The sequence below is a fragment of the Zophobas morio genome, unplaced genomic scaffold (assembly GCF_036711695.1).
Source record: "Zophobas morio isolate AGI-343-1 ecotype UQ-CSIRO unplaced genomic scaffold, CSIRO_AGI_Zmor_V1 ptg000031l, whole genome shotgun sequence".
Taxonomy (NCBI): Eukaryota; Metazoa; Arthropoda; class Insecta; order Coleoptera; family Tenebrionidae; genus Zophobas; species Zophobas morio.
Genome location: NW_026972136.1, coordinates 27,409 through 47,556, shown reverse-complemented (window position 1 = coordinate 47,556; position 20,148 = coordinate 27,409). Strand labels below are relative to the sequence as shown.

General features: G+C 37.2%; 1 protein-coding gene across 1 annotated transcript; it reads left to right on the top strand.

The window, feature by feature from the left end:
* The first annotated feature begins 890 nt into the window (after nucleotides 1-890).
* LOC135139387 (palmitoyltransferase ZDHHC11) lies at nucleotides 891-19,587 on the top strand. The gene is made up of 3 exons (XM_064069599.1): nucleotides 891-1,478; nucleotides 10,967-11,615; nucleotides 18,265-19,587. Exons 1-3 carry the CDS (start codon nucleotides 915-917, stop codon nucleotides 18,702-18,704), a joined length of 1,653 nt encoding a protein of 550 aa, XP_063925669.1. The 5' UTR covers nucleotides 891-914; the 3' UTR covers nucleotides 18,705-19,587.
* Nucleotides 19,588-20,148: the final 561 nt, after the last annotated feature.

Sequence of the window (20,148 nt, the reverse complement as noted above, 5' to 3'; positions counted from 1 at the left end):
TGTGGCTTAATTAATAATTTTAGTCCTCTGTTTGGAGGAGACAAAACTAATTCAAATAAAACTAATTTCTACGTGACATTCTTTCGATACATAAACATAAACACTTGAAGTTATATTGATTGTTAGCGCTGAAACGACATTTTATCCCACTAGTTATCTGTTTAAATATATTTAAATCGCAACACCATATTTTATATTTTTTTAATGAAGCGGAATTTGTCAAGGGCCAGGGACGTTCATCATAACAGACAGACAAATGATTTATTGCTGCAAAAATCCAAAAGGAAAAATTGTGTTCGCACTTTACGGAATGAATAAAAATAAGGTTGACGACTTTTTAGAAAATGTGTTAGTTTTTTATTTTAAGGAGTTAACCTAAAACATTAAAATCTACAAGTTCATGGACACATTAGTTAATGGAGTGGAGCTACTAAAACAGATTATTTATTTTACCTAGATCAAGCTACAATGAAATTATTTATTCATCTCGTGCACGAAGTTGATGACGTCAAAACATCGCTACTACAAAGTTCCGTGTGAATAATTGAATAATTTTTCGTCCTACGATTACGGCAGTTTCGAAACAGTTAATTGACCTAGTGACGCATCTCCATGCCACCAACCAAACAAAATCGTCCCCTCTCATCGCCACCATGCCACCCTCGCGGCGCCCAATTTCACACTTCCTCGTCGTCCCTCGCCCGTGCATTCCCACTCGCCGCGATCTTGCGGCAGTCCGGTCGGTCCGACCAGCGCGTTTCCGTGCATCGGCGCGACGTCACGGCGGCGGCGGCAGCGCGCATCCCGCCGCCGCCGGTCGATAGGGGCGCGCCGCCGGCAGCGCGCACCGGCTCCACGGCCGCGGCAGTACGCACGTGACGGCCGAGCGCGAGTGTGGCCCGCCATGGCCCGCGATGCTCAACGGTGGTGAGTCCGCGCCGCGGCTCCGGCGCCAGCACGGCTTCCAGCTGCCGCTGCACCCGCTGCAGGTCTCGGGCTGGCTGGCCCTGGCCGTGCTCTCCGTGGGCGCCTTCCTGGTGCTGGTGCCCGCGCTGCCCGCGCACGCGCAGCCCGCCTGTCTCGCCGCGCTCTCGGCGCTGCTGCTGCTGCACCTGGCGGCCCACCTCGCCGCCGCGCTCCTCGACCCCGCCGAGCCGGCGCTGCGGGCGCGCCGCCCCGAGCCCGTGCCCCAGCTGGACCGCGCCAAGCACGCGCACGTCATCGAGGAGGGCCGCTGCCACCTGTGCGGCATCCGCACCACCGGGGCCAGGACGAAGCACTGCAGCGCGTGCAACAAGTGCGTGGAGAGCTTCGACCACCACTGCAAGTGGCTGAACCACTGCGTGGGCGGCAGGAACTACGCGCCTTTCCTGATGTGCGTCTCGACGGCGGTGGCGGCCGCCGCGCTGGTGGCGATACTGGCCATTGCGGAGCTGGCGCTCCACCACTCGCACTGGCTGGACACGGAGAAGCTGCAGGTAGTGGCAGGGGGGCGGCGCACAAATACTTCCCTTGTTACCGAAATAGATTGCGGATGCATGCGATGTTGTTCTTCCGATTACCTGCTGGAAACGTTATAACCGGGAAGCATGCGAAAAAGCAGCTGGTTTGATTGAAACTATAGAACTTTGGGGGCTTTCAAGTGATTAAGAGAATTTATTGCCAGATTATTAGATTAAACAAAATGCTCGTTAAATGTATCAAGTTTTGTATCTACAATTTCTTAACGTATGTGTCATTTTCGCCTATCAATTCATAATTGGGATTAACAGATTCAAATTTGCTTTTTTAAAATCAGTTCATTATTCATGTTCATGTCTATCTTAATCGTTTCATGTTCTGGTACCTTTCTTTATTTCCTATACTATGTTTATATTTAGGAAAATTCACAATATCTAAGCTCCAGAATACTAACCTTACCTGACATGACTTGACCTAACCTGACTTGACCTGACCTGGCTTGACTTGGCTTCAACATACTAATGAAAACTACGCAAATTTAAGCGGACTCAAATAATTTAAATGGCCCACTTTATACAGGGTTGCTAGAATGTATGGAAACAATTAAATATCTGAGAACTAATTGTATAAATCAACTGAAATTAGGTATAGGGGTACAAGAAGTTGTACCCTAATTATTCGTCAAAAAAAAGGGCAACTTGTTTTTTTTTGGCACTACCATATAATTATGCATTTTTGAATACAGCTTTTTTTCTGAATTTTTCCCTGGTGTTTCATATTCTTTCGAATTCTTCTCGAATTACTTTAGTACTCTTTCGGATTCTCTCGGATCTGGGATTTTTTCGGATTCTTTGCGAATTCTTTCTAGGATTCTTCCTGATCCTCCCAGAATTTGACTGGATTCTCTTGCATTCTTTCGGATTCTTTCAAATTAATATTGGATTCTCTTGGATTCTTCGGTTCCTACGTTCTTTGTTTTCTCTCCCATTATCTTGAATTCTCTTGTATCTTCAGTTCTCTGGCCATCCTTTTCGAAATTTTATTTTGTCCTTGAAAGAGAATGACAGACTGACAAATTCACAGATGAATCTTTGGATTTTTTGCGTTTTTCGCGTTATTCCGAGTCTTTGAGTCCCTTGGGTTCTCTAGGTTCCTTGCTATCTTTCTGAGTTTTGTGGATTCTGTCCGATGCTCTTGGAATTTAACCATACTCTTTCGAGTTTTTTCGGATTCTCTCCAATCCTCTCGCATTCTTTTCGGATTTTTTTCGTATTCTCTCAGATTCTTCCAGATTCTCTTCCATCTTCTCGGAATTTGGCCGGATTCTCGGATTCTCTCGGATTTTTATGGATTTCCCCTTATTGTTTCATATTCTTTGGAATACTTCTCGGATTATTTTTTTGCTCTTTCTGATTCTCTCGGATTTTCTAGAATTCTTCCGGATTCTTTCCGATCTTCCCAGAATTTGACTGGATTCTCTTGTATTCTTTCGGATTTTTGCGTTTTCTTTCGGATTCTTTCGACTTGTTATTGGATTCTAATGGATTCTTTTGGATTCTTTCGAATTTTTTCAGATTCATACGAACTCTGTCGGTTTCTCTCGACATTTCCCAAATTCTCTCCCTGGGGTTCCTAGGTTCTTTGTTCTCTCTCGCATTATCTTAGATTCTCTGGTATTCTTTTGGATTCCTCCGAATTATCTCCGAACCTCTCAAAATTTAATGGAATTCTCCCATATTCTTCCGTATTCTTTTCGAATTTTTGTCCTTATTCTCTCGGATCCTTCTGAATTCTCCTAGATTCTCTAGGTTTCTTTCGGATCCTTCCAGATTCTCTTTGATCCTCTTGGAATTTAGTTGGATTCTCTCGTCTTCTTCCAGATTCTCTCATGTTTTCCCATATTCTTCCGAATTCTCCCCGATTCTCTAAATTTTTTTCGGATTCTTCCAGATTCTCGTATTCTCTTGGATTTTTCCGGATTCTCTCGTGTTATTTCATATTCTTTCGAATTCTTCTCGGATTATTTTGTATTGTATTCTTTGGGATTCTTTCGAATCTGGGATTTTTTCGAATTCTTTACGAATTCTTTCAGATTCTGTTGGGCTTTCTAGGATTCTTCCGGATTTTTTTCGATCCTCACAGAACGTTACGAATTGGATTCTATTGAATTCTCTTGGGTTTTTTCGGATTCTTACAATCCTGTCGTACGCTTTGGGGTTTTCTCTGATTCACACGAATTCTCTCGGTTTGTCTCGACATTTCTCGAATTCTCTCACATTCTTTGGAAATTGCTTCGGTTCTTTGGATTTTTTGTGTTTTTCGCGTTCTTCCGACTTCTTGGGTTCCTTGGATTTCCTAGGTTCTTTGTTTTCTCTCTTATTATCTTGGATTCTCCCGTATTCTTTCGGATTTTTTCGATATCTCTTGAATTTTTGTTGATTCTCTCCGATCTTCTCGGAATTTGGCCTGATCTCCCGTATTCTTTCGGATTCCTCCGGATTCTCTCCAAACCTCTCAAAATTTAATCGGATTCTTCCAGATTCTCTTCGATCTTCTCGGAATTTGGCCGGATTCTCGTATTCTTCTCGGCTTATTTTTGTATGCTTTCGGATTCTGTCGGACCTTCTAGGATTCTTCCGAATTCTTTCCGATCCTCCCAGAATTTGACTGGATCTCTTGTATTCTTTCGGATTATTGTGTCTTCTTTCGGACTCGTTCAAATTATTATCGGATTCTAATGGATTCTCTTAGATTCGTTCGAATTCTTTCAGATTCACATGAATTCTCTCTGTTCCTCTCGACATTTTCCAAATTTTCTCAATTCTTTGGAAATTGCTTCGGTTCTTCGAATTTTTTGTATTTTTCGCGTTCTTCCGACTTTTTGGGTTTCTTGGGTTTCCTATGATCTTTATTTTCTCTCGTATTATCTTGGCTTATGTCGTATTCTTTCGGATTTTTTTGGAATCTTTTGAATTTTTATGGATTCTCCCCGATCCTCTCGGAATTTGGCCTGATCTCTCGAATTCTCCCATATTCTTCCGTATTCTTTACGGATTTTTTCCGTATTTTCTCGCATTCTTCTGAATTCTCCTGGATTTTCTAGGTTTCTTTCGGATTATTCCAGATTCTATTTGATCCTCCTTGAATTTAGTCGGATTCTCCCGTATTCTTCCAGATTCTCTCATGTTTCCCATATTCCTTCGGATTGTTTTTGCACTCTTTCGGATTCTCTCGAATCTGGGATTTTTTCGGATTCTTTACGAATTCTTTCGGATTCGCTTGGACTTTCTAGGATTCTTCCCGCTTCTTTCCGATCCTCCCAAAATATGACGAGATTCTCTTGTATTCTTTCGGATTATTGCGTCTTCTTTCGATTTATTATTGGATTCTCTTAGATTCTTTCGGATTCATTCAGATTCCCACGGATCCTTTCGTATGCTTTGGGGTTGTCTCGGATTCACACGAATTTTCCCGGTCTCTTCCGACATTTCCCGAATTCTCTCACATTCTTTGGAAATTGCTTCGGTTCTTTAAATTTTTTGTGTTTTAGGTTCTTTGTTTTCTCTCGCATTAGTGGCTATTCTGTAACGCATCCGTTAAATTTAAGGGTGCTTTAAAATTGTCTATTTTACCGGGGTGTTAAATGTACGATTTAAAGATGCTATTCTGTAACACGAAAATAACGGACGCCGACAAAAATCCAACTTTTAAAGCACGTCCGTTAAATGCATTGTGAACCACCCACATCTGTAGGCAGTGTGTCCTCATCGTAGACTGGATGCACATGTTTACGCAGAAACTTTGACAGTTAAGCATATGAGTGTGTGAGGTTAAGTTAAACATCATACGAAATTCGCATGTTATATTCAAAAAATGTGGTCTTAACTGAAATTATTTGAAATATTTAACATTAATGAATGTTAAATGTTTAAAAAATTGGTCTAAAGAGTTCAGACAGTACTTCCCTCGCTGTCGGAAACTTGACGACTGCATGCCTATTGTGTTTTTTTTCTCATTACATATTTGTAGTGGGAATTTAAAAAAAAATTGCGATGACGTCATCAACATTTTTGCAAGGACACGTATGTCAGTTGGGATAGATGTAGTGTAATACTAAGAATAAAATTATTGTATTCCCAAATTTTCGGGAAAATGAATTGGGTCGTTTTGAATATTGATTTGTTATAATCATATATCTAATAGTACTATATTGCTAACTGGCCTCAAAAGATTCCGAAATCCGAAAACATAACGGCAGAGCAATATATCGGACCTCTCTGTCTCTCTGTGGTACTAAACAGTACTATTCTTATTTGAGTGCAATCAATAACTCCAATCAATTCAGAAAAACGTGGCTCTATTGCACTAAAGTTTCGTTCATTATTCTGCCTGGTTTGTGGAGAGTTCGGAAATTTTATCCACTGATTTAGTAAATGAGCCACAACGCAATTGGACACTTCTGCAATGCAACGACTCACACTTGGTTGACTTAATGCGAATGAAAAACCATGTCCAGTTCCCACCTGGTAATTTCCGTGCCCAAAAAAATGCTTAATTTAATCCTGATCAGAAAAAAATCTATATTTTTTACCTTTGCACACGTTCACGTCTTTCTTCCATAAGTGCCAAATTAATAATTAACCTATCTAATGCCATACTTAATTAAAGATTAATTGTTACCAGCAAAGCAAGTTTAATGCAAGTTAAAAAAACACAGAAAACAACTATAGGTTATATCCAAACCCTGCTTTAAATTTTAACGGTTGCTTTGGCCTAGCCGATAAAAATTCTCTCTTAAACGCTTATTTTAACCCACCTAACGTTAAATTTTAACGCACCTACCAGATACAGAATAGGTTTGTAGTTTTACCGTACCCTTAAAATTTTAACCGTGCGTTATTTTTATCGGATGTCTTACAGAATAGCCCCTATTATCTTGGATTCTTTCGGATTTTTTCGGAATCTTTTGAATTTTTGTGGACTCTCTCCGAACCTCTCAAAATTTAATCGGATTCTTCCATATTCTTTCCGGATTTTTTCCTTATTCCTTCGGTTTCTTCTGAATTCTCGTGAATTCTCTAGGTTTCTTTCGGATTCTTCCAGATTCTCTTTGATCCTCTTGGAATTTAGTCGGATTCTCTCGTATTCTTTCAGATTCTCTCATGTTTCCCCATATGCTTTCGGATTCTTTTCGCATTTTTTCGGATTCTCTCGAATCTGGGTTTTTTTTGGATTCTTTGCGAATTCTTTCGGATTCTCTTGGACTTTCTAGGATTCTCTTTGATCCTCTTGGAATTTAGTGGAATTCTCTCATATTCTTCCAGATTCTCTCATGTTTCCCGATATTCTATCGGATTCTTTTCGCACTCTTTCGGATTCTCTCGAATCTGGGATTTTTTCAGATTCTTTGCGAATTCTTTCGGATTCTTTTGGACTTTCTAGGATTCTTCCCGCTTCTTTCCGATCCTCCCAAAATATGACGAGATTCTCTAGTATTCTTTCGGATTATTGCGTCTTCTTTCGATTTATTATTGGATTCTCTTACATTCTTTCGGATTCATTCAGATTCCCACGGATCCTTTCGTATGCTTTGGGGTTGTCTCGGATTCACACGAATTTTCCCGGTCTCTTTCGACATTTCCCGAATTCTCTCACATTCTTTGGAAATTGCTTCGGTTCTTTAAATTTTTTGTGTTTTAGGTTCTTTGTTTTCTCTCGCATTATCTTGGATTCTTTCGGATTTTTTCGGAATCTTTTGAATTTTTGTGGACTCTCTCCGAACCTCTCGAAATTTAATCAGATTCTTCCATATTCTTTCCGGATTTTTTTCCCTTATTCCTTCGGTTTCTTCTGAATTCTCGTGAATTCTCTAGGTTTCTTTCGGATTCTTCCAGATTCTCTTTGATCCTCTTGGAATTTAGTCGGATTCTCTCGTATTCTTTCAGATTCTCTCATGTTTCCCCATATGCTTTCGGATTCTTTTCGCATTTTTTCGGATTCTCTCGAATCTGGGTTTTTTTTTGGATTCTTTGCGAATTCTTTCGGATTCTCTTGGACTTTCTAGGATTCTCTTTGATCCTCTTGGAATTTAGTGGAATTCTCTCATATTCTTCCAGGTTCTCTCATGTTTCCCGATATTCTATCGGATTCTTTTCGCACTCTTTCGGATTCTCTCGAATCTGGGATTTTTTCAGATTCTTTGCGAATTCTTTCGGATTCTTTTGGACTTTCTAGGATTCTTCCCGCTTCTTTCCGATCCTCCCAAAATATGACGAGATTCTCTTGTATTCTTTCGGATTATTGCGTCTTCTTTCGATTTATTATTGGATTCTCTTACATTCTTTCGGATTCATTCAGATTCCCACGGATCCTTTCGTATGCTTTGGGGTTGTCTCGGATTCACCCGAATTTTCTCGGTCTCTTCCGACATTTACCGAATTCTCTCACATTCTTTGGAAATTGCTTCAGTTCTTTAAATTTTTTGTGTTTTAGGTTCTTTGTTTTCTCTCGCATTATCTTGGATTCTTTCGGATTTTTTCGGAATCTTTTGAATTTTTGTGGAGTCTCTCCGAACCTCCCGAAATTTAATCGGATTCTTCCATATTCTTTCCGGATTTTTTCCTTATTCCTTCGGTATCTTCTGAATTCTCGTGAATTCTCTAGGTTTCTTTCGGATTCTTCCAGATTCTCTTTGATCCTCTTGGAATTTAGTCGAATTCTCTCGTATTCTTTCAGATTCTCTCATGTTTCCTCATATGCTTTCGGATTCTTTTCGCATTTTTTCGGATTCTCTCGAATCTGGGTTTTTTTTTAATTCTTTGCGAATTCTTTCGGATTCTCTTGGACTTTCTAGGATTCTCTTTGATCCTCTTGGAATTTAGTGGGATTCTCTCATATTCTTCCAGATTCTCTCATGTTTCCCAATATTCTATCGGATTCTTTTCGCACTCTTTCGGATTCTCTCGAATCTCTCTCGACATTTCCCGAATTCTCTCACATTCTGTGGAAATTGCTTGGGTTCTTAAATTTTTTTGTGTTTTAGGTTCTTTGTTTTCTCTCGCATTATCTTGGATTCTTTCGGATTTTTTCGGAATCTTTTGAATTTTTGTGGACTCTCTCCGAACCTCTCAAAATTTAATCGGATTCTTCCATATTCTTTCCGGATTTTTTCCTTATTCCTTCGGTTTCTTCTGAATTCTCGTGAATTCTCTAGGTTTCTTTCGGGTTCTTCCAGATTCTCTTTGATCCTGTTGGAATTTAGTCGGATTCTCCCGTATTCTTCCAGATTCTCTCATGTTTCCCATATTCTTTCGGATTCTCTCGAATCTGGGATTTTTTCAGATTCTTTGCGAATTCTTTCGGATTCTTTTGGACTTTCTAGGATTCTTCCCGCTTCTTTCCGATCCTCCCAAAATATGACGAGATTCTCTTGTATTCTTTCGGATTATTGCGTCTTCTTTCGATTTATTATTGGATTCTCTTAGATTCTCTCGGATTCTTTCAGATTCCCACGGATTCTTTCGTATGCTTTGGGGTTGTCTCGGATTCACACGAATTTTCTCGGTCTCTCTCGACATTTCCCGAATTCTCTCACATTCTGTGGAAATTGCTTGGGTTCTTAAATTTTTTTGTGTTTTAGGTTCTTTGTTTTCTCTCGCATTATCTTGGATTCTTTCGGATTTTCTCGGAATCTTTTGAATTTTTGTGGACTCTCTCCGAACCTCTCAAAATTTAATCGGATTCTTCCATATTCTTTCCGGATTTTTTCCCTTATTCCTTCGGTTTCTTCTGAATTCTCCTGGATTCTCTAGGTTTCTTTCGGATTCTTCCAGATTCCCTTTGATCCTCTTGGAATTTAGGCGGATTCTCTCGTATTCTTCCAGATTCTCTCATGTTTCCCCATGTTCTTTCGGATTCTTTTCGCACTGTTTCGGATTCTCTCGAATCTGGGATTTTTTCGGATTCTCTTGGACTTTCTAGGATTCTTCCCGATTCTTTCCGATCCTCCCATAATATAATGGGATTCTCTTGTATTCTGCGTCTTCTTTCGATTTATTATTGGATTCTCTTAGATTCTTTCGGATTCTTTCAGATTCCCACGGATCTTTTCGTATGCTTTAGGGTTTTCTCGGATTCACACGAATTTTCTCGGTCTCTCTCGACATTTCTCGAATTCTCTCACATTCTTTGGAAATTGTTTCGGTTCTTTAAATTTTTTGTGTTTTAGGTTCTTTGTTTTCTCTCGCATTATCTTGGATTCTTTCGGAATCTTTTGAACTTTTGTGGACTCTCTTCGAACCTCTCGAAATTTAATCGAATTCTCCCATATTCTTTCCGGATTTTTTTTCTTATTCTTTCGGGTGCTTCTGAATTCTCCTGACTTCTCTAGGTTTCTTTCGGATTCTTCCAGATTCTCTTTGATCCTCTTGGAATTTAGTCGGATTCCCTCATGTTTCTCCATATTCTTTCAGATTCTTTTCGTACTCTTTCGGATTCTCTCGGATTAAAAAAATGTATTTTTTTTACGAAACAAAAAAAATTCTCTCGTCCTCACAAAATAACTCATAATTTGAAATGTATTAGGGAGATTATTACAATTAAATATTTGGCAATGAAAAACGTGTAATGAATTGCAACAATGTAATCAATCATCCTACTAAAGTATTCAGTATGCTCTGAATTTTAAAACCCACATAAAATTCAAATTATGGGTATGAATGTGATGATTAACGATTTAGCTAGTTACGTTGTGGCACGACAGAATATGTTCTCATGTGATGATCGTTCAACTAGTATGAAGCACATTCGAAAACGAATTCAATTAATGAAGAAATTTCACATTAGCCCACTTGAGACCAAAGTGTTGATCCGGTTCAAAGGACCAAATTTATCAACCAGCCGTCTGCGAATATTTTCTCATTTATAAACTGCTCATTTGCAAAAAGTAATTACAATTTGTAAAATATGTCAATAATTACTACAGCTCATTATTACTTTAAACATATCTGGGGTAAAACTGTATATATTACGCACAATTACCACAATCATTCAGATAAATTACAAACCCCAGCAATCCGGCCACACTGATTCCATACAATCCTCAAGTTAAAAATTTCCATTTCCCTAACAATTTACGACACGCTATTCTCAGAAAGCTTGATATTTATCACAGCACCAAATTTCGGAACACTGAACCCTTAACCAATCCTATTTATTCCCCAGAGGCTTTTTTCTTCCACAAAATTACCCCACTATATGCATTCCATTACCCCGACTATTCACTCCAACCCTTATCACGCCTCTCACAGTCGATCGCCGCCTCCGTTCGATAACTCACTCTTCACCATAAAAACCGAATTAATTCAGCTTCCTTTTTATTTCCTTCGCATGAAACATCGTTAAACAGACGGCATTTTCAACCCGGCATGCAAACATATAAAATATTAATCAGGGTTCGCTCTGTAGCCAAATCGGAAAACTCCAGGGGTCAATTGCTACATTGCAGGGCCTCCTCACGTCGGAGAACTCCACCGCGGCCCCGCACGGTTCGTCGCTGCCCACCGGCGACGCCGCCTTCCTCGCCGTGGTGGCCGCCCTCGGCATCCTCGCCGCCATCACCGCCGGCCTGCTGCTGCACCTCTGCTTCTTCCACATCTACATCTCGTTCCTGGGCCTCACCACCTACGAGTACATCCGGCAGCAGCGCCAGACCCAGAACCAGACGCCCTCGCAGTCGCCGCAGAACGAGGAGGAGCCGAGTTTCCGCTGCCCGACGCTGCGCCACCGCCCCGCCAACCTGCACTGCGACGGCCGCACCAGGACCACCGTGGTCACGTGTACGGTCCTCGAGGAGACGTTCTCGAATTGTGCGGAGCCCACGCCGACGCCGCCGTCGACGCCGCAGGACTGCCAAGTGTGCGTGAGTAACTCGGTGGCGCCGGAGGCGGCGCGCCCGCCCCCGAAGAGGGTGAAGACCAAGTGGAACTGCTGCTTGGCGGTGCCGGATAGCCCGGACAGCCCGAACGAGCCGAGGTGCTTGATGAACATTTGCAAGCACAAGATGAAGAATAAGGGGATCCCGGCGATCGAGGGCAGGCCGAGGACGCACGGGCATTGGTCGAGTGCCAAGTTAAGAGTGCTTTTTAGAGTTTTAGGTAGGTCGAGCATTGTGACACTAATAGGCTATAAAATTTTATTAATATACCAAAACTGGTGTGCGAGCGATATTTTTTTTTTTGGTACTACCTTGCCAAGGCTAGTAATTTGTGCTTATAAATCCACGATCTGTCATCGATTTGGCACGCATTGGAAACAAGCCTGGTTTGTTAGCGATTCGAATAATCGAAATAGGACACAGACGGTTAAAAAGTTTCCACGTTCGCCTTAAATATTTAGCGAATTTTGTTTAAAAAGGTAGGTAAATTCTTGGTAATGGGAGGCTAATAAATTTAATATTATTTTGTTCAATATCTGTCTATTAATAAAACGCTAAATATAAACTTCGTTTCTCGACAATCAGACTGGTATTTACTACGTAAACGTCCTAATTTAGCTCGATCGATTATTCATTCATATTTCTGCAAAATTAAAAAAGTTTATGAGGTGCTATCATGAAAGACATATTAATAATGCATCAAGTTTTTTTCGGCAAAATCATCGCTGTTACTTTAATCACTTAAAAAAAAATTTATTTTGAAGTAACAAACTTGTCCAGTGGAAATTTTCATTTTTGAAAAAGTCGTCTAAAAATTATGAAAAAATTCAGGGTCATAGATCTTGACGTGGTAATTCCAAAAATATAGCATGTTTAGGGCCACGGAGAACTATTTTCGAAATATTCGGAGCGAAATTCGAATTTTTTTTATTTTTTAAAAATTGCAATATTTCAATGGGCGATTCTGGAGAAACTGTTGGACGAAATGAGGCCGGAAGTGACTTCTGTGGTCCGAAATCTACAAAAAATGTATTTAATTAAATTTCGAAAATCGTCGAAATTTGCATAGTGGAAATTTTCATTTTTGAAAAAGTCGTCTAAAAATTCTCAAAAAATTCAGGGATATACATCTCGACGTGCTGATGCCAAAAATATTGCGTGTTTATATTCATCGCGCAACATTTTCAAAATGCTGGGGTTTGAATTCAATTTTTTTTTTAATTCCAAAAATTTCGATATTTCAACGGCCGATTCCAGAAAAACAGGTTGGAGGGAGTTATCATAGAAACGAGATCGGAAGTGAGTTCTAGAGCTCGAAATCTATAAGAAAATTTCTTTAATTAATTTTCTAAAATCGTCGAAAAGGGGTCTAATTTTGTATTTTTGAAAAAGTCGTCTAAAAATTCTCAAAAAATTCAAGGATAGAGATCCCGACGTGCAGATACCAAAAATAAAGCGTGTTTGTGTTCGTCGCGCAACATTTTCAAAATGTTGGGGTTTGAATTCAATTTTGTTTAAATTCCAAAAATTTCGATATTTCAACCGTCGATTCTATAAAAACAGGTTGGAGGGAGTTATCATAGAAACGAGATCGGAAGTGAGTTCTAGAGCTCGTAAATTCAATTTTTTTTTTAATCCAAAAATTTCGATATTTCAACAGCCGATTTTGTATTTTTGAAAAAGTTGTCTAAAAGTTCTCAAAAAATTCAGGGATATAGATCAACAGCTATAGCGCAACATTTTCAAAATGTTCAGGTTTTCAAAACCAAATTTTTTTTTAATTCCAAAAATTTCGATACTTCAACACAGATTCTTGAAAAACAGTTGGAATTATCAAAGAAGCCAGATCGTAAATAAGTTCTAGAGTTGGAAATCTACAAGAATATATATTTAGTTAAGTTTCGAAAATGGTGAAAAATGGGTCAAAATTCGAAAAATTTCATATTTGAAAAAGTCGTCTAAAAATTCTCAAAAAACCCACTTTAACCACTTTTAAATTTTAAATTCAGTTTTCATGTTTATTTGAATAGATGTGACAACGGTAATTTCGGATTCGTGATTAGCGAAAGATTATCATTTGACACCCACCAATTTTCGGTTGATTGAAGTTATTTTAATCATTTTTTGGAAAAATTTTGAAAATTTCTAATGCACTAATCAGGTTTATTTGAATTGATGAGTGATGGCGATTTCGGATTCGTAATTAGCGAAAGATTATTATCTACAATTTGGCACCAACTTTCGATCGAATGAATTTGTTTTAACCATTCTTTTTTGGAAAAATTTTGAAAATTTTGGAATCACTTTTCACGTTTATTTGAATAGATCTCATGGCGATTTCGGATTCGTGATTAGCAAAATATCTACAATTTGAGACAAATTTTCAATCGATCGAACTTATTTTAATCACTTTTTGGAAAAATTTTAAAAATTGTGAACTCACTTATCACATTTTGAACAGATTTGGTGAGTACGATTTCGGATTCGTAATTAGGGAAAGATTACCACCATTTGACACCAGTTTTCGATCAATTGGACTTATTATAACCATTTTTTTTGGAAACATTTTGAATTCACTTTTCTCGTTTGTTTGAATAGATTTCATTTTTGAACATTTGTCTAAAAATTCTCAAAAAATTCAGGGATATAGATCTCGACGTGCTGATGCCAAAAATATATGTTATCGGGCAACATTTTTAAAATTTTTTGAAAATTTTGAATTGACTTTTCACATTTATTTGAATAAATGTCCCGACGACGATTTCGGATTCGTAAGTAGCGACAGATTATCTAGAATTTGACACCAATTTTATCTCGATTGAAATTATTTTAACCATTTTTGTGAAAACAAATTTTGAAAATTTTGAATTCCCTTTTCACGTTTATTTGAACAGATGCATCGACGATGATCTCGGATTCATAAGTAGCGAAAGATTGTCTACAATTTGACACCAATTTTCGCTCGATTGAACCAATTTTAACCTTTTTTTTTGGAAAAATTTTGGAAATTTTGAATTTACTTTTCACGTTTATTTGAATAAGTGCCACGAAGGAGATTTCAGATTCGTAATTATCTAAATATGTATTATCTACAATTTGACACCAATTTTCGATCGATTGGACTTATTTTAAGCAATTTTTTGGAAAAATTTTAAAAATTTTGGAATCACTTTTCACGTTTATTTGAATAGATCTCACGACGGCAATTTCGGATTCATAATTAACAAAAGATGATCTACAATTTGAGACCAATTTTCAATCGATCGAACTTATTTTAACCACTTTTTTGTAAAAATTTTGGAAATTTTGGTTACACTTTTCACGTTTATTTGAATAAATCTCACGACGACGATTTCGGGTTCGTAATTAGCAAAAGATTATCTACAATTTGGGACCAACTTTCTATCGATCCAACTTATTTTAACCACTTTTTTGGAAAAATTTTGAAAATTTTGAACTCATTGATCGCGTTTGTTTGAACAGAGTTGGTGACTACGATTTCGGATTCGCAATTTGGGAAAAATTATCTACAATTTGACACCAATTTTTGATCAATTGAACTTATTTTAACCATTTTTTTTTGGAAAAATTTTGAAAATTTTCGAATCACTTTTCACGTTTATGTGAACCGATTTGGTGACTACGATTTCGGATTCGTAATTCGGGAAAGATTATTTACAATTTGACACTAATTTTTGAACAATTGAAGTTATTTTAACCCATTTTTTGGAAAAATTTTGAAACTTTTGAACTCACTTATCACGTTTATTTGAACAGATTTGGTGACTACGATTTCGAATTCGTAATTAGGGAAAGATTATCTACAATTTGATACCAATTTTTGATCAATTGAACTTCTTTTAACCACTTTTTTGGAAACATTTTGAAAATTTCGAACTCACTTATCATGTTTACTTGAATAGATTTGTTGACGACGATTTAGGATTGGTAATTAGGGAAAGATTATCTATAATTTAACACTAATTTTTGATCAATTGAACTTATTTTAACTACTTTTTTGGAAAAATTTTAAAAATTTCGAACTCACTTATCACGTTTACTTGCATATATTTGGTGACGACGATTTCGGAGTGGTAATTAGGGAAAGCTTATCTACAATTTGACACTAATTTTTGATCAATTGAACTCATTTTAACCATTTTTTTGGAAACATTTTGTAAATTTTTGAATCACTTTTCACGCTTATTTGAATAAATTTCACGACAATTTCGGATTCGTAATTAACAAAAGATGACCTACAATTTGAGACCAATTTTCAATCGATCGAACTTATTTTAACCACTTTTTTGGAAAAATTTTGTTAAAATTTTGAACTCTCTTGTCACGTTTAATTGAACCGATTTGGTTACGGCGATTTCGGATTCGTAATTAGCGAAAGATTATCTACAATTTGAGACCAATTTTCAATCGATCGAACCTATTTTAACCGCTTTTTTGAAAAAATTTTGAAAATTTTGAACTCCCTTATCACGTTTATTTGAATAGATTTGTTGACAACGATTTCGGATTGGTAATTTGGGAAAGAGTATCTACAATTTGACACTAATTTTTGATCAATTGAACTTATTTCAACCACTTTTTTGGAACAATTTTGAATCTTTTAAACTCACTTATCACGTTTATTTGAACAGATTTGTTGACAACGATTTCGGATTGGTAATTAGGGAAAGGTTATCTATAATTTAACACTAATTTTTGATCAATTGAACTTATTTTAACCACTTTTTTGGAAAAATTTTAAAAATTTCGAACTCACTTTTCACGTTTATTTGAACCGATTTGGTGACTACGATTTCGGATTCGTAATTAGCGAAAGATTATCGACAATTCAAGACCAATTTTCAATCGATTGAACTTCTTTTAACCACTTTTTTGGAAACATTTTGAAAATATTGAACTCACTTAACACGTTTATTTCAATAGATTTGTTGATGACGATTTCGGATTGGTAATTAGGGAAAGATTATCTACAATTTGACGCTAATTTTTTATCAATTGAACCTATTTTAACCACTTTTTTGGAAAAATTTTGAAAATTTTGAACTCACTTATCACGTTTATTTGAATAGATTTGGTGACGACGATTTCGGAGTGGTAATTAGGGAAAGCATATATATACAATTTGACAGGAATTTTTGATCAATTGAACCTATTTTAACCATTTTTTTGGAAACATTTTTGAAAATTTTGAACTCACTTTTCACGTTTATTTGAATAGATCTCACGACGGCAATTTCGGATTAGTAATTAACAAAAGATTATCTACAATTTGAGACCAATTTTCAATCGATTGAACTTATTTTAACCACTTTTTTGGAAAAATTTTGAAAATTTTGGAATCACTTTCCACGTTTATTTGAATAGGTGTCACGAAGGCGATTTCAGATTCGTAATTAGCGAAATATTATCTACAATTTGACGCCAATTTTCAATCGATTCAAGTTATTTTAACCATTTTTTTGGAAAATGTTTCGAAAATATTGAATTCACTTTTCACATTTATTTTAATAGGTGTCACAACGTCAATTTCGGATTCGTAATTAGCGGAAGATTATCCACAATTTGAAGCCAATTTTGGATCGATTAAGCATTTTTTTTTTAAATTATTGAAAATTTTGAATTCACTTCTCATGTTTATTTGAATAGATCTCACGATGACAATTTCAGATTCGTAATTAGCAAAACATTATCTACAATTTGAGACCAATTTTCGCTCGATTGAACCAATTTTAACCATTTTTTTGGAAATTTTGAATTCACTTTCCACGTTTATTTCAATAGGTGTCACGAACGCGATTTCAGATTCATAATTATCGAAATATTATCTTCAATTTGACACCAATTTTCAATCGAAAGTTATTTTGACCGCTTTTTTGGAAAAATTTTGAAAATTTTGGAATCACTTTTCATGTTTATTTAATAGATCTCAGGACGGCAATTTCGGATTCGTAATTAACAAAAGATTATCTACAATTTGAGACCAATTTTCAATCGATCGAACTTATTTTAACCAGTTTTTTGGAAAAATTTTGAAAATTTTGAACTCATTGATCGCGTTTATTTAAACAGATTTGGTGACTACGATTTCGGATTCGTAAGTAGGGAAAAATTATCTACAATTTGACACCAATTTTTGATCAATTGAACTTATTTTACCCATTTTTTGTAAAAATTTTGGAAAGTTTGGAATACTGTTCACATTTATTTTGAACAGATGTCACGACGGCGATTTTGGATTCGTAATTAGTAAAAGATTATGTACAATTTGACACCAATTTTCGATCAATTGGACTTATTTTGACCATTTTTTTGAAAAAATTTTGAATGCTCTTTTCTCGTTTATTTGAATGGATGTCATGACGGCGAAAAATTTCATTTTTGTTACATAGATCTCGACGTGCTGATGCCAAAAATGTAGCGCAATATTTTCAAAATATTCGTGTTTAAAACCAATTTTTTTTTAAATTCCAAAAATTTCGATATTTCAACACCGATACTAGAAACACGGTTGAAGTTATCAAAGAAAGGAGATCGGAAATGAGTTCTAGAGCTAGAAATCTGAAAGAAAAGTTTCGAAAATGGTGAAAAACGCATCGAAATTTGAAGAAAGAAAAATTTCATTTTTCAAAAAGTTGTCCAAAAATTTTCAAAAAATTCAGGGATGTGGATCTCGACGTGGTGACTCCAAAAATATAGTGTGTTTATCTTCAAAGATGTCTGTCAGTTGAGATTATAAATATAAACGATTTAAAAATTCAATGGATTCAATGTGACCATAAACACGATTTTTTCCAAATTTCGCTTCTATAACTAATAATTTTAATAAACAATAATAATAATAATTCCAGGTAATTTGGGGCACAACCGCCGACGGAACCAGTCCCAGTCCCAAGTAGCTAGAAATAACCAAGTGGTGCCTGTATCGAATGAATCATCGAACAACCCTCCCGAGGCGGTCCAGACCGTCAACAACCTAGTGCCAGTGCCGTGCTATCCCGAAGTGTCTCGTCGCGCCAACGCCCTTCCGGCGCTGCCCAACCCCCCCAGGCGCCGCCTGGTCAGCGAGATGGAGCTCGCCAACGCCCTCACCATCCTCCAGCAGCAGCAGCAGCGCTGCAACCGGCGTCCCATGTCCCAGTACAGGCGGAGAAGACGCAGTGTGGTGCATCGTCCCAAAACCCCGGCGCTCTCCCCCATCCGGGAGAGCGGCCTGTCCAATCCCGCGTCTCCGTCCCATCAGAACTGTACCGTGGCCGCCATCAGCGGCGCGTGCACGCGTCCATTTTGAACGGACCCTTCGCCAGTGTGCCCTTCATCAACATCGTGCCAAATACCGGAAGTACAATCGATTGACTAAAGTTCTCGCTAGCGTCCCATCCTGGAGTGATGTAGGTAGTTTTTTATACGGGGTGTTGGGGTCGAGATCGACGGGCTGCCAGGACCCGGACGGTAGAAACATTCTATGATGATAATAATAATAATAATAAGATCATCAATTCTAAATAGATTTAAACAACTGTTTATTGTTGATCTGATCTACCGCAACACCATTTATACATACATACCTTTAAAGTACATATTTGAAAATTACCTACTGTAGTCGCAATAGCATACTGAATGTTTGGAAATTGTACTAGTGTGAGTTCCGTCCTTAGTAACAGTTGGTTTACCTACGAGTGATCGTACTGACGCGACCTAGATAACCAAAGACACCCATGAGTCGTAAATCCTGATGCGGGACTCTCGACCTATGTCTCGCCACAATCGTGTAACCTCTCACGCGATTTAAAGGTTAACAAAGATACGACATCCGTCGCTGCAGTCTTGTTTATTCAGAAATAGAATGAATGTGAAAAATAACAGTTCTATTGATTAAATAATGAAGAATAATTCGTTCGCGCTTGATCCGCGTTAAAAGTTTCCAGAAATATGACAGACTTGTTTCCGCGAGTATTCTTAGTACAGAGTCTTATCAAACGCTTTCTGGTCGTTTCTGCGTCTGGCTAACGATATCAAAACAGAAATTTGTTCAGGGTAGAACTGGAATATCAAAAATTCATTAATATCAACGTACATGTTTTATTTCATGAAAGATTCATATCGTCTTGAAACCAGTAATTTGTTTTTAAATTGCAACATTAATGAAAGTGAAACGTATTTATTATGAATGTAGAAACCTTCGTCCAGTTTCTGAGAACTGTAGAAACAGTTCAGAATTTTTGCTGAATTTAAATTCTATACTTTTTATAAACAGAGTTCGATTTCAAACAATTCGTTTTTTAAATTGACATCCTTACTAAAAAAATCGTAATTTTAAACAAAATCAAGGTCGATCCATAAACCACAAGTACAAGATATGTATATAAAAACTAAATGGCCTTTATTGAAAAACATCATCAAATCAAACGATTACACAAAAATACTCAATCGCGTTTTCATCTGTCTGCGTGTGTTAATTTTTAAACATTTTAGACAGATAATCTCAAAAACTACAGGACCGATTGTTGTCAAATTTTATGTGTACGTTCAGAGTGTTCTGTAGATGGTCCAGTCGATTGGATCCATTTTAAGAATTTTTTTGGAATAATTTTGGAAATTATATAACTTTTCACGTTTACAATTTCGTATTTGTAATTAACGGATGGTTATCTACAATTTAACCCGAATTTAAAGTCCATTGAATACATTTTTACTACTTTTTTGGAAAAATTTTGAAAATAGTAAACTTACTT